Source organism: Furipterus horrens, unplaced genomic scaffold (assembly GCF_987537825.1).
Source record: "Furipterus horrens unplaced genomic scaffold, mFurHor1.1.pri manual_scaffold_3, whole genome shotgun sequence".
Classification (NCBI taxonomy): domain Eukaryota; kingdom Metazoa; phylum Chordata; class Mammalia; order Chiroptera; family Furipteridae; genus Furipterus; species Furipterus horrens.
Window position 1 is genome coordinate 165,058,634 of NW_028327173.1, and position 15,345 is coordinate 165,073,978.

At 33.7% G+C, this 15,345-nt stretch overlaps 1 protein-coding gene across 4 annotated transcripts in view; it reads right to left on the reverse strand.

Moving 5' to 3' along the window:
* VPS13C (vacuolar protein sorting 13 homolog C) overlaps positions 1–15,345 on the reverse strand; it is a 182,807-nt gene that overhangs the window by 48,698 nt on the left and 118,764 nt on the right. For all 4 annotated transcript variants that reach the window (XM_090270692.1, XM_090270691.1, XM_090270694.1 and 1 more), the window contains 11 exons: positions 13,958–14,050; positions 11,402–11,767; positions 10,935–11,021; positions 9,065–9,220; positions 8,636–8,900; positions 7,836–7,996; positions 6,705–6,826; positions 5,912–6,206; positions 3,939–4,328; positions 1,895–1,999; positions 989–1,153 (listed from right to left, as the gene is read on the reverse strand). In XM_090270692.1, the coding sequence (XP_090126818.1) occupies positions 989–1,153; positions 1,895–1,999; positions 3,939–4,328; positions 5,912–6,206; positions 6,705–6,826; positions 7,836–7,996; positions 8,636–8,900; positions 9,065–9,220; positions 10,935–11,021; positions 11,402–11,767; positions 13,958–14,050 (2,205 nt within the window). The remainder of the gene's footprint in view (positions 1–988; positions 1,154–1,894; positions 2,000–3,938; positions 4,329–5,911; positions 6,207–6,704; positions 6,827–7,835; positions 7,997–8,635; positions 8,901–9,064; positions 9,221–10,934; positions 11,022–11,401; positions 11,768–13,957; positions 14,051–15,345) is intronic.

The window sequence follows — 15,345 nt, forward strand, 5'->3', positions numbered from 1 at the left end:
CAATATCCAATGACCTTTTTAACCTTACAAAACAATGTGATTAAATTTCCTTCTCTGTAAAGTAAGGGGTTGAATTTTAGGAACTTTTCAGGGAGAATTTCAGTTAATCTACTCAGAAATTTACAATCACCTATAACTTGGCATATATTACTTTTTTTCCCCCTTTTGTTAACTTATGAGTCTTAAGCCCTCCAACAAGACTATAAAGTTGTTGTTGGCAGCCGTCCGTCTCGAGAGACGATGGTGTAGCTTCTTAAGAGTCTATCTGCACCGCCGAGAATGGCTGTGCAGTCCGACTCGGGAGTGACACGGTATCTGTCTCCTCCCATGTTGAATCGACATCTTGCGATGACGCTGGAGTGTCCTCTCCAGTGAAGCTGAAGCTACAGAGCCTGGGCAGGGTGATATGGAGGGTCTGCTGTTGCCCATGCAGCAGACCCCCCCTCTCTTTGCAGCTGAAGGGTCCAAGGGAAAGACGGAGTCAATACAGCTTGGCTTCAGGTGCGCCGCAGGAGTTGCCGGTGTTGACTACAACGTCAAACCGCCTTAGGGACTCCGGCTCCGGATTTTCTGTCGGGGTTTACTCCCCTAGCCTTTCCCCTGAAGAGGTATGCCGCAAGGCAGCGGAGGTTTTTTGGAGTCAGAGTTTTCCTTCTCTGAACAAGACTATAACCTTCTTGAATACAGAATACATTATCTTGACTATTGAGACAATACATGTACATTATGTTTATAACCACTTTCGGTACATACAGGAAGAACTAGAGAATTAGTGTTACCATACAGACTTGGCTAGTGGTAAATATCAACAATTTTCTTTTTTTAATATATGCTTATAATGTGTCAGAAAAGTCAAAGTTAGTTAATAAACTTAAACATAAACATGACAGCAAAGCGAGTATGACAAAGAGGTAAATACAATTCTTATTTGTATGTCTACATGTATTTGTATATTTTAGGAGCCAGTTATATTAAAGAAAAATTTTACCTCTGAAGAAGCAATATAGTTCCACTTATTAGTTGGCATTGACCCATCAGATGCAATTTCACCAACTTCTAGTTCTAATGATGACTTATTTGCAATGGTACAAAAGGGAATCAAAGTAACTATTCGTGTAAGATTAAAACTGCTCATTTTGATGCTAACACCAACCTGTGAGAAAAAACAAACAAGCTCATCATTTCCCAATACTTTATACAGCATCTTTGAAATACACCAGTCACACAAGGACTTCTTAAAATACATTAAATATGATTCTTTAAAGTAACTACCATAAATTAACTACTACTAGGCATATTGCATTACCTTCTCACTAATAAGAAAAATTCTGGTTTCTTAGTTTGGCTCCATCAAAAATCAACTCAAGAAATATCAGCTGGCAGTTTAACTAGTAATGACTTGTAATAACAGATTTAATTTATATGTATTCTATACTTCTTAACATTCCAAATACAAGTTGTTTTATTTGTGGAGAGGCTCCAGTTTTGCTGCATTTATTGTCGTTGTTATTAATAAAACAATATAAAAATTTCAAAAATAAATAAATAAAAACAAGATAAAAATTTCAAAGTGGAACTAAAACAGGTCAACTGGCATCAGACTGTTCAAATTTTCAGTCAAATTTTAAGATTTAAGAAATGTTTGGCAGAGAGTGGAACAAAAGAAGGATTCTAGCATATGGTCACCATTCAAGTTGCTTCCTTGGACAGATTCATCTCAGTGTCTTTGACAAATTTTGTTTTTGCTGTGCTACTAGTGGCCATAGAAATTTGTAGAGATAACAGTCCTTCACATAATACTGTGAATTCAATTTTCTGTACCCCTTCAGACCCAGCTGGTTTACTAATGAAAATATGAATAAAGTCAAAGGTAAATAAGTAAACAGAATCTTACCAGATATTCCATATTGTTGGCAGGGCATTTCACACATCCGTAACTTCCCACTGTATCCAATGAAAAACCACTGGACCAGGCACTAGTTGAAATTTTTAACTGTACCTACAATAAAGAACACATACCATCACATTAAGAAACCTGAAAGACTATGTTAATTTTACTTGATGCAAAGTTGCTAGACCAGTAGAAATTTATTTAGCACCTTGGGACACAGAAAAATATAATCAAAGCCATATTGCAAATGGGTAACAGAACCACAGAAACTCTATGGGGTCCATACAATAAAACCAATATTGTGACCTTCTCATTCACCCATGCAATGAGTATAGTGAATTTCAAAATTTATACCCATGAACAACACAAACAAAGGAACTAAATAGAACAAAGAGCAGAATAGCAGTCAATAGGGGGGAGGGGAGAGGGAGAGAAGGGGGATAAGTAAGGGAAGGGTTTAGTCAAAGAACGTGTATAAAAGACTCATGGACATGGACAATGGGGAGGGATATGATTGCGGGAGAGGGGGTGGGTTGGGTGGGGGAGAGAAATTAGGGGAAAAGGGGGTGGGTTGGGTGGGGGAGAGAAATTAGGGGAAAAGGGGACAACTGTAATTGAAAAACCAAAATAAAAAAAATAACATCTAAAAAAAAAAAATTTATACCCATGAGAGCTTCTGTTGTTTTAAAAAAGAACTATAATGCGAAATATTTCCCAGTGTCAGATTTATGATATACAGCTAAGAAATAAAAGTTTTAGCACAGAGCTTATGCCTTTAACATTATTCAGGAAATGCTAAATAAAAGGAATTGTGAGCCCTGGTCAGGCAGCTCAGTTAGTTAAGAGTATTGGCCAATCCCCCACAAGGGCACATACAAGAAGCAACTAATGAATGCATAAATAAGTGGACCAGCACATCGATGTTTCTTTCTCTCTCTCTCAAATGAATAAATAGAAAAAAAATTTTTTAAGGCACTGAAATAAGCAAAATAAAAGACTCAGTGTGATAAGAGCCATACAAAAGGGACAAAATGCTATCAAGGTGAAAGGGTAAAAAGTTTACTCTTGGCTATGGGATTTATATAAAGTTTTATAGAAGAGACCTAACTGTATTCCTGTATTAAGCTCCATTCACCCAATAATATTATAAAAAACCTGAGAACAACCAAGTCAGACACATAGAGTGTTGATTAGAATTAGATTAATCAACACTCTAAGACAGTGGTTCTCAAAAGTGTGGTGTCTACACCAGCAACATGAACATCACCTGGAAATCTATTAGCAATGCAATTATGAGACCCTACCCAGATTTACTGAATCAAACTATGAGAGCAAGACCCAGCAATCTATTTTAATGGCTTCCTAGGAGTGATTCTAATGCATAATGAAATTTGAGAACCACTAATCTAAAAGAACATCAATGGGACATCTAGCACCACTTTAGACAGTCAGAAAATCCTTCACATATGTTGGACCTGAGCAGAATGCTATAGGACAAAGAGCAGATAACCAGAAAAAATGAGGCAGGTAAGAAAGCATAGAGAAGAGACATTCTAGGCAGAGGGTGCATATACAAAGGCCTAGCAGTAATTATTTGTGAAGTGTATGGCAAACAATACCAAGTTCTGAGTCTGAAAAAGAAAGAAAGGAACAGGCTTAGGTGTTAGTTTCTCTCTCAAAGGCCTCGTTTAGTCCTTCACACATAGAAGGGCTCAGGTAATATCCACCAAATTCGACTGTTGGTCTTTTGAAATGCTATTTTATCACTGATAAATTAAACATTAAATCAAACATGCTACTTAACACTACTTTAAGAACAGAAGTAATTCCAGGGGCACTAGAAAAAAGCATAACTCTGCCTTGGAGACTGCTGCTGTTCATTTCTTAACATCTCACTTGATTATGTATTCATTAAAAGTCTCCCTGGACCTAATTCATACCAAAAGCCCTTAGCAAACAGGTTAAGCATAGTTTTAGGGAAAGCTAATGGCTCCCTAGTTTCCAAACTAGGAATTTATTTGAACCTGTTATATCAACAAAAACACACCTTATTTTTACTAAAAATGTTTTTCTTCTTGAAAGAGAATAAAATAATATCTCTAAAATCAGCTGGATGTTTCACATGAATATCTTCTGAACGATACTGGAGAACTCTAGAAGTCTTATTGATTAGCCAGTAGGGACTAAAGACAGATAGCACCATCCGACTGCCAATTCGTCTGACATGTATTGACAGGTCAACTGTCGCCACTTCTGTGGAGTCAGAAGAAAAACACACAGGAAAGAATTCGGGAAGTGTATCACATATACGGAAATGTCCACTCCAGTTTTTGCCCTGATATTTCACCAGAACTAATTCCATTATTTCTCCACTGATTCTTGAATGTAGAACATCAGCAGCACTGCCTTCAGTTAGCTCATGAGCTTCTGCTGTTCCCTTAAAACAAACAAACAAAAAAACACCACACAAAATTTGCTTAGTAATTTTTTAAAAACCTCTGCAACAGCAACATCATATTTTATACAGATGCTAAATAATCTATCAGATTCAGATTACCTGACAAATCTTCAATAAAGTAATGTGTTTACATATTATGAATATTCAATAATCACTAAGGACTAAAAAGAAAACACTAAATCTTAGCCAAAGGCAGAAATTGTCTTTTGACCATTAGCAGGCCAACAGCAATAAGTTTTGATAAAAACTCAGACCTGTGCCAAGAATCAAAGGCCGGATTTAAGAACCCTGGCTTTCTATGTCATTAAATAAGCCATTTAAGTACCTGGCTTCAGCTTCATCCTCCATTCACATACTATTCCTAATGGTTCCCACATAAATAAACTAAGAAAAGTGATATCAAACTATTCTGACAAGCTGCCTAAAGGATTATCTTTTAAATGAATATTAACATAATACATTAGGCTTTCTTACTCAAAGCTTCAGTATAAATACTATCTATTTCATTTAATTAATTTTAGTCTCCACAAATCAGGTTTGGCTCATTGTCAGATAACAAAAATAAATAATTTAGGTTCCAAACACTTTTCAGACTTTCATATGTTAAAATGTGTGACGTAAATTTCACATATTTTTCCACTATTAGAAAATATACCCTATTATTTCTTAGGAAGGACAGTAATTATTTTTAACTTGAATAGAAACTTAGAACGAATAATCATATTAACTTTAAAATTAAGTTTAGAGCCCTGGCTGGATAGCTCAGTTGGTCAAGCATTGTCCCAATATGCTGAGGTTGCAGGTTCAATCCCCAGTCAGAGCCCAGATAAGAATCAACCAATGAATGCATAAATGAGTGGAACAACAAATCAATCTCTCTCTCTCCAATGAATCAATTAATCAATAAAATTAACTTTAGAATTAAGATGAAATATTTTCTCACTGGCTTTTTTCTTTCCTTTAGCTAATAGATTTTCATTTAATTATAGTCAATAATATTATAATAACTGTATGGTGTCAGATGGGAATTAGACTTATTGGGGTGATCACTTTGTAGGTTATTAAATGTCTAATCACTATGTTGTACACCTGAAGCTAATATAATATTGTACGTCAACTATAAATTAAAAATAAAAGATTATAAAAGAGTAAAGTAAAATAGATTATTATGGTTCTTAATTTACGGCAGATACAGCAGAGTTAGGTGGTGGGGGGAAAAAAGTCAAATTGCCTATGTTCAAATTCCAGATCAACAATTAGCTGTGGGGTCTTGAGCCTGTCATTTAACTCCAGTGTGACTCAGTTTCCTCACCTGAAAGTGGGTCTAATAAGAGTGCCTATTTCAGGAAGTTATTGTAAAGATTAAATGTGTTAATACATCTACAATACCCAATATAGTGGCTGATGGAGATGAGATGCTATACCAATTTTTGCTGTTAGTAATATTATTAATTCAGTATAAGTATGGTATATAAAACACTGACCTCAACTAAAAATACTATTAAAAAACTAGAATTCAGTTCATGTAATAATGAAAACCAAACAAAATGCAAGAGACATACCTCAAGTAAATATCTTAGGGAATATGGGAGAAGATTCCGCAAAGTGAGGGTGGGATAAAGATGAATAATGTAAGCTGGATCCCAGTCTTCCCCATGTGTACATATATAGCTTAATTCATCAGGCAGAGCAACTGTATTGACTATGAGCGGTAAGAAGTTGACTTCTAGTGATGGACACTGCAGCATGCATCTGACTTCCCTGCTCCTGTGAAGTTCTTCCTTCCAGGAAATGTAAGTGGTGGATTCTCTGTACTGATTCTCTAAGACACCAGCTGGCTGAATAAATAATTGACATCTACAGAAAAAGAAAACAGGGTGGAGAAAAAAATTTTTATTGAGAACTTAAAAAAAGAACCTCATTAAATCTTCTTGATAACTCTACAAGGTAAGCACTATTATCCCTATTTTTACAGATGAGAACGCCAAGGCTAAGACAGGTTAAGGAACTTGCCAACTCACAATGCTAACAGATGGAAGAACTTTCTGGAAAAAAAACACTCTGTAAACGATGACAATATTTTTTAAAAAGTCATTTCAAATACAAAAAACAATCTAATAAAAATAAGTCTAAGGAAAGTCTAAAACATCATATATACAACAAGAAATTTTCATTTGGTAAATTCAATAATAATATAAATGTATTTCTCTACAACTCCATACATGTCTTAAAGCTGATTTTTACAGATCTTCAGATAATAAAAATTTAAGGTTATCTTTTCTAAAGTATAAGTCCTCAATACATAGAATTAAAAATATATATTATAAACCTTAATATATTCAAAGAAGTATCTACCTATATGAATCTAAAGGAACATGGAACTCCTCTTCGGGTCTTGCTATTCCAATCCGCTCCAATAGCTTAACATTCTTAACAGATTTATACACAATGAATGCAATAGAGAAATGGTTTTTAATCTGTTGGAAAAAAAACATACACTGTTTAAAATGATGTAGAAGTTCAAAAGAAAAATGTGACATGTATACAATTACTTTTAGATATAATTAGTATCCAGCCCAATATTTAAACACATTTTTGCTGATAAAGGAAAAATTTTAGAACACTTAGGTGCTATATATTATGAAACTTGATGTTTAAGTGGCAGTTGAAAATTATTAAGCTATCCATATGTTCTATGTATTACATGCTGATGCTTTTGTCAGTGTGTAATGTTATCTTTCAACTGCATATTAATCTAAAAATTTCAGCCATAGCATTTTCTCCATTACAACCTTTTATCAATGCATTATGTGCCTATATGGAAAAGGATAGCAAAGGAATTATAAGTAAAAGTAGTACAACCCTTTTCTTGACTACAATGTGAGGTAGGCTGAAGCTAATAGGAAACTGAGAGCTAACGACGGCCAAAATTTGAAATCCTGCCATTTTTATTTAATGTTATAGGAAGGAAACTTCTTTTGCTGACCATATACTGAAATCTGTAATAATGCACAGAAAAGGAAAAAATGGATAAAGCCTTAAAGGTATAAAACACTTATACAGAATAAGATGTGAAATCTGGAAGCAGTAGGGAGAGATCATTCCAACATGCCTTCATGTATACTTGAAAGATTCAATCCAAATTGATATACAAACAAAATGGAATGATATCCTATTTGACAGCCAAATTATATAAAATTGTTTAGTTCTGAATCTTTAAAAGAATAAACAAAAAGCTTCATTAATTTTAAACCCAGTAAATAAGAAAAATGGGCTTTAAATTAACAAGATTATTTTATCAGACATTTAAAATAAAGAATATTACAAAAGCAAGCTAGATTAGGAAACAGCAGCCAGTTCAATCTGTTATTTATTTCTGAATAATCGGTATTGACCTACTGAAGTTTTACTGTATTCCTATACTCACCTAAATGATTTAATATTAACTGATATACTTAAAGGACATAATTCACTTTAATGCATTACCTGAAGAGGAGAGCGAAGGGTGATTACTTTATTCCCTTCAGTTGCATCGATTTGTACCAAGAGTGAGTCAGAATGACTGGCATTGGGATTCCGTACATTATATAATTGCCGACCAGGTCTGGCAAGAGGGATTTTTGCAACTTCTGTATATCCATGAGGTACTAAGGCAGATAATAAGTGAGAAGTATTTCAAATATTAACTTAACTATATTTCTCTTAGCATAATCATCAGAGACTCAAAATAATGACAAGCATATTCTCCCTCACGCATAGAAATAACTACACAATATGTTTGTCTAAGACACAGGAACTAACGAAGAAAGAAAATAAGTTATTATAAATATTTTGGAACTGAAATAATTTCTGTTGGGGTTCTGAATATATGAAAACAAACCAACAAAATCCAACTTGTTCCTTATCCCCTCCACTACACAGGAACTAACTATGTCACCTTTTCTTTGTAATGGTGGTAATTACTACCAATATTTTAGGACTCCTAAATATAATTACTTTTCTCCCCTCATTGAACTTCCATCCTTTTTGAAACACAGCACATACTGTATTGTTTAAAAACATCGAAATAACCTATAAATAATCTAGTTTCAAAGATAACTTTTAAATTAATCAAGGTTAATCTTCTCAAGTTTAAAGGAAGAAAACAAAGAGACAACAGTTTCAAGTCTTTAGAAATGTTGTTTCCCAGGGTATCTTCAAAACAATATCTTTTCCATATTTTGTCAAAAATAATCCCACACCATCAATTCCAAAGATGCCCTTAATATAAAATAAATATAGCATACCAAAGGTCAGAGTAAAGAAGGAGCTTTCTTGACGGCTCAATATTGATAGTTTCCCTTGACAGGAAGGTACCATGCTGGCATATTCCAATTCCAAATTCTGATCAGCATCAACATCCTGAATACCACTTTTATCAGGGAAGCCCATTACTCTGAGATTATGATTGGGTTGCACCTTAATGGGAACACCCAGAGCATTTTTTACTGTAAAAGGAGCCTTGTCTTTTAAAGAGTAGTCAAAAGTAGAAGCAGTGCCTTCTGAAAAACCCTGAAAAGGAACATAACATCACAAAAATTTTTCAAAGATGCAAATATTTTTAATTACTCTATGACTACACATTTTAGAAACTAATTTTGATTACCAACAAAAATAATCCATATGTTTCAACTTAAAATTCCACTTGAAATATTTCAAATAAGAACCAAACATACTTTTGCTAAATTATTGAAAACATTCAGACAGCTTTTGGATACTGTTATATTCATGGTCTCTCCTGAAGAAATACGAATTGCTGTTTGTGGCTCAGGGAAAACAGTAAAATCATCTCCTGGCATCAAATTTTTATCCTGGGCTGGATTCTTCTTTACCTGTGAGGATATATAACATAACAAATTAAGTTATTAGCCAATTAATAATAAAATTAAAATATTCTCAATACAGTTAAATTCTCCTAAAGTAGTCACTTTATATTAAGGCTCTCAGGTCTCATTTTCAAAAATATTCACTGCTTCACTTTGGTTTAGCGCAGATCTGCATTCTTTCTTTCAGTGTGTAAGCATGTGGAGAAATGTTTAGCCCCGTGCCATGAATGCATGCAAAGTCAGAGCAAGCTATTACTCAGTGTTGCCTGATTTACTGGCCATCATGTGTTGATGAGCAATCTAACATGAACCTGAAGTCTAAGACTGATTCTTACTGGAGTGAATACCTGGAATTCTTTCTATTTTTTACCAGTTACACCCACAAATAAGTAATATGATAAGCTTTCAACCAGCCACCAGACTCCACCATAGTTTTTATTCCAATAGCATTTCAAAAGCCTTGTGAAAAACATTTTTTGTTAGCCTATGCCAGAGAGAGGTAGGTCATAAATATTACTTCTACTTTACTGAGAGGAAATTGGGACACAGGTTAAGTGACTATTTGTCTTTAAAATAAGGATCTGTTGAGTCCATTTCAGTGCCTCCCACTTCAGTCAGGCTGCCAGAGAGGTGTGCTGTACAGTTGTTAAGGGTATATAATTCATGTTCCCGTTAATACAGAAAAATGTACATCGGTATCTAGGCTTCTGAAGTGTTCTCAAGGACCATAAAGAGATAACAAAAGAATTTATAAGCTAGAATAACAGTTCTCAAATCACTGAGGATCCCAAAGAGCTTCAATTTTATATCAATCAATAGGTACTCTATTAGAAACTAAAGTTTATTGCTCTCAGCCTCTGGGCTAAGATCAAGTGTAGAAACTAAAAAACTGAGAAAATTTTAAATATTCACTTAAAAATAACAAGTTATGAGAGAAGGGGGATAAGTAAGGGAAGGGTTTAGTCAAAAAACCTATATAAATGACTCACGGACATGGACAACGGGAAGGATATGATTGTGGGAGAGGGGGTGGGTTGGGTGGGGGAGAGAAATGGGGGAAAATGAGACAACTGTAACTGAAAAACCAAAAATAAAAAAATAAAAAAATAAAAATAAAAATAACAAGTTAACATAAATATTTTAATAGAAAGTAACAACTGTCAGTCTGTTCCTTGTTTACGTGCCTCTGGTTCTACTGACCAGGTGGGAGGGGGGAAGAGGAAAGGGGGGAAAGAAGGGTCTAGTCAAGGAACTAGTATGAATGACCCATGGATATGGACAACAGGGTGGGGACTGAATGTGGTGCGGGGGTGAGCGGGGTAGAGGGGAGCAATAAGGGAAAAAACGGGACAACTGTAATGGAAAAACAATTAAAAAAAAAAGAAAAAAGAAAGAAAGAAACTATTAAACTACAAGGTGAGAAGAGGGACACTAACAGCTCTCTTAAGTGTCTGCCACAGATGGATTCTCATTTCTGCTATGCTTTTATTCTGCTGCAATATCACTTAAGTCTCTGGAAAATTTCGTTGTATGCTCGTGAGAGACTAAGAATGACAATGCATGTAATGTCTGAGTATTATTGTAAAAGGCATTTTTACCTCCTTGGACACCCTAAAAGGGCCTCAAGGATCCTAGACCAACATCTTAAGAATCACTGCACTAAAAATATAAAGAAATGTACATAGTGACATTCTACATAAAGATATTTTGTTTTCCTTACATCAAGATTTAAATTCCATTGTCTCTTCCCCTCCACTCTCTCAATCAATGGCTCCCAAACAGCATGGGTTTCATTGTAATAGTGAACCTGTAAAGGCACAGAATTATAATAAAAGTTTTTTTTAACTTTAAATTTGTATTTCTATAATCAGTAGGAAAAATATTAATTAATGTTTTATGTCCAATAGCCACTTTAACAACACACCTAAAGACACAAAGAATATATATAAAGAGGGTGCATTTTTCTTTATTCTCTTAATTTCCAAAATCAAATTATTTAGCAAAAGAATCTTTACAAAATAATGACCAAATAAATAATACTTCACATCAACAGATTAAATGTTAGAATCTATTCACATATATATATATTTGCTGTGGCCATGCACAAACAGAGAAAGTTCACATCTTAGTTCTGTGACTGTACTTTTGAAAAATCGGCTCTGCAGCTACTAAAAAATGTGGTCATACCTCTAGTGTCATGTCAGCAGAAGCAGCCATGAGAGAAGTCCAATTTTTAATATTTCCTGAAAATTTTGATTCTGCCAATAATAAAGGTACAGTTTGATGCCCAAGTCCACATTCTAAGGTAACTTGAACTGACTCTACAACAACAGCACAGTGCTCCTCTGTGAATGGATGTTCAATGTCTTTGAAATTTTCTGTTATTTCTGTTGCCATGTCAACACCAAGAAACCAATAGTTATAATCACTAATAGACTTGACATCCCAAAGATTTTCTGTTTCCTTAGATGTATCTTTGAATTCATCTTCTTCTGTCTTTGGAGACATAGCAGCCATGATTGTCATCACAGTATTAAGGATTATGGGAGAAATCTTTAAAAAAAAGAAAGCAGAAAGATTTTTAGTGAACTCCTTCCCAGATTAGAAGAATTAATACAAAATGCAGAAGGGTAAAAATAATTAAAATTTTAAGTATACTAAATTCTTAACTAAGGAAAACAAGAGAGAACACAGAAAATCATATGTCTAGTCAACTACCCTCATAACAATGATTTCTGCTCAGGTTACTCTGGAATTAGGTAACTAATGTTACACGTCAATAGTCAAAACCTAAAGTTATGATGATCAATTTCAAAGTAAAATAGTGTTATGTGACCAAAAAAATGCAAAAGTGTCACTGAAGTTTTCATCTTCAACCAGCTGCATTAACTACACCAAAGTGGGTGATCCTCAACAAGACTTATATACATAGTTTTCATTTGTCTTATTGAAACTGGAAGAATCACCATGCTCCTCTTTCACTTACCCCAAGATCTGCAAATGCTACTGCTTATTATCTTTGGTTAGTATCTTTGCTCACATGTGCATTCCTATCATTGTGCCTCTGTTCTGTATGAATAATGTCTTCTATATCCAGTCATCACCCTCTGCCCACCCTCCACATTTCTACCGGCATGATTTCTCTAAAACCCAAATCTGGGTATGCTATTTCTATGCTTAAAGTCTTCAACAACTTCCCATAACTTTCAGGATGAAATTCAAACTCTCTTTAGCTATGGCACAAAGCTCTTTGTGACTGATGTCTAACCAATTAGCTGGCCAGGATTTCCCAGTGTTTGAGCAATACTGGGTTAAATAAGTGGATCCTTTTATTGTTCATTCTCACAACCCTTATCTAATATTCTACATATATGATTATTGCCAAAAGAAGAATCTAGTATACTCTGCTTCCCAAACTTACGTTAACTGAATTCTTTTTCTCCCATTCCCTTATTAATGTCATCTGTAATTATTGCTCTCAATCCTACAATTCCATCACACCATCCTCTCTAGTCATATGGGCATCTCTCTAAGTCCTTTAAAGGATTTTTCATACCTCTGCCTTTGTGTGTATTGTCAGTTCTGTATGGATAGTTGCCCTCCTCCAATCTAACCTCCCTCAGATTTTCAAAACTCAGTTCAAGTAGCCCCACTTCCAGACAGCTTTCCCAGATGTCCTGGTCTGAGTGAGAGGACCCCTGTCTGCACTCCCAACAGCACCTCATGCATGTCTCTAACACTGAAAGCTGGAGTCACTGACTTACTTCTTTCTCTCTCATATGTCATTAAGTTTTCCAAAGGCAGGGACTACATATTTCCAATGTCTTATACAGGAGATTTCTCATACACAGTAAGAGTTCAAAAAATGTCTGTTGACTAAATAAATAAAGTGATGTACAAAGAAATAGAAAGATAACCCTCCCAGTGTCTTAGACAAGGTGCATGCAAATTCAGAGTTTCCCCCCATTTACTACTTTAAGTCTTTGAAAAAGTAAAACCATTAACAAAATACAATCTAAACTACACAGTATTTTAAAATATTAAAACTGCATTGTTATTTACATGGTAATTCAATGACATTAGTTTTAGCCTTGGTTTAATTGCTATTGGTTATTTACATATAAAATTACTAGCCACCTCAATTTGTATCCTCTGGACAGAGAGGAAAATAAGATTTTGGAAATTATCCTATATATTCCATGTATAACTGGTCACGAAGTCATACTTAAAGAATATAAATGCCAGTAGAGAAAATATTGTTTTCCCCATCTTTAAACATAAGAAATTTTTTAAAAGGAAATCCAAATAAGTTATTTCTAGCATATATCTGTCATTACAAATATTTTATAAGCCCAACAAAACATTTAATCACATTATTACATTCGATAAAATTATATATTAAAGCCTAAAAATCATGTACTATGAATAAAATAAAAATCTCATTTTTCCATCCTTCCTTTCCTTCTCTTTCCACCCATCTCTACTCTCCCCCCAAACCTAATCTCCCCAACATACACATGAAATACAACTGATAAAAATTATCTTGAACATTTGTAGGTATATGACAGTAGTCTTTGAAAGAAAACAAAAACAAATATTTGCATTAAAGAAAAACATATTTTAATGTCAGAGATATTTGATTACTGAATATATGACTAGTATAATGGCCTAGTAATGAGACACCAAGACATTGTTAGAAAAATAAGAATAAATGTTGATCCAAATAATATGATACACACTAACCTTAATTATAAATTCTCCAACTACAACATTTATATTTTGTTTTCCCGAAGCCCATGTACATTTTTCCATAAATAAAGAACAGGGCTGTAAGACCTAGAAACAAATAAATGAAATTAACATTTCCTTAGTAATAGAATTGTTATATATAGAACCGCACAAGAACATCTTACTTAGCTTGAGATTTTTACTACAGCCTACTACTAAAAGCAAAATGGCAAATTAGCTGAAAATCTCTTGTGAGAGCTCTTCTAAACTAATGCAAGTCTATGAACATTGTTAAAGAACTTTAAGCAATTCTCACCAATTCTTTTATGCCAAATTCTTAACTAATGATGCAACATTTACTATATAAGAAATGGACATGTTTCCTTTTGCTACAATATCTTTTAAATGATGCTCACTGTAAAATCTACTTTTAAGATGCCTATAAAAATGAGCTAATTACAGTTAGATCTTACATTTGCAAAGAGCTACATGAGGAAATGAAATTGTTATGTCATTATAATTTTTATGACCATTACATCACTTGAAATTGTTATTTTCAATAAATGCTATTTTAAAACCATAAAAAAAAAAAAAAAAAAAGTATGGTGAGGTAAGTAAATGAACAGTTTCCAGATTGCTTAATAAAAGGTCAGTCTTCAATATAATAAGGTCCTTATTAGAATAAATTTCAAATTTTCAAGCTCAATTTATTAAAGCTATGAAGCCCATATCCTCATATATCATTAACAAAATAAATAAAATAATCTTGTCCATGAACTGAATGGGAGAATCAGTATTACATAAACTTTCATTTAAAAAACATTATAATGAGCTTTTAATACACTAATTAATAGTTTTATGTGACATGTAAGATGATGGTGCTAAAGAATGTTTCATGACAAAGTAGAGACCAAGCCCAGCACTGCATTTGTTTTTGCAAGTCACTCTGCCCACAGATAAGTTTAGTTTAAAACAACACTGCAAATGGGTCCATAATATAGTAATCCTCTTTGATATAAAGTTATCAATTTAATAAAAAAAATCAGTGTGATGATTAAATTAACTAAAATAATATTTTCAACAATAATGTGAAAATATAATTGAAGATAACTTTTAATACAGCATAATTTCACATAACTCCAACTGAATTTTTCATTGTAAGCTTTGAGATTTTAATACTTGTTCATTCATTCATTGGATATACTTTGGGGAATAAACAAAAACAGCTGAAAAGGAACACTGATTTGTACTAAAACTTAATACAGTTCAAAAGAAGATGGCATATGAAACAAAAATGAGACTGGAAGCATTCCCAGTTCTGTCAGTAGCAACTGTAGCTAAATCCTTTAACATTTTTAGAATTTAATATCATTGACTGTAAAACCTCATTTGTAGTAAACAAC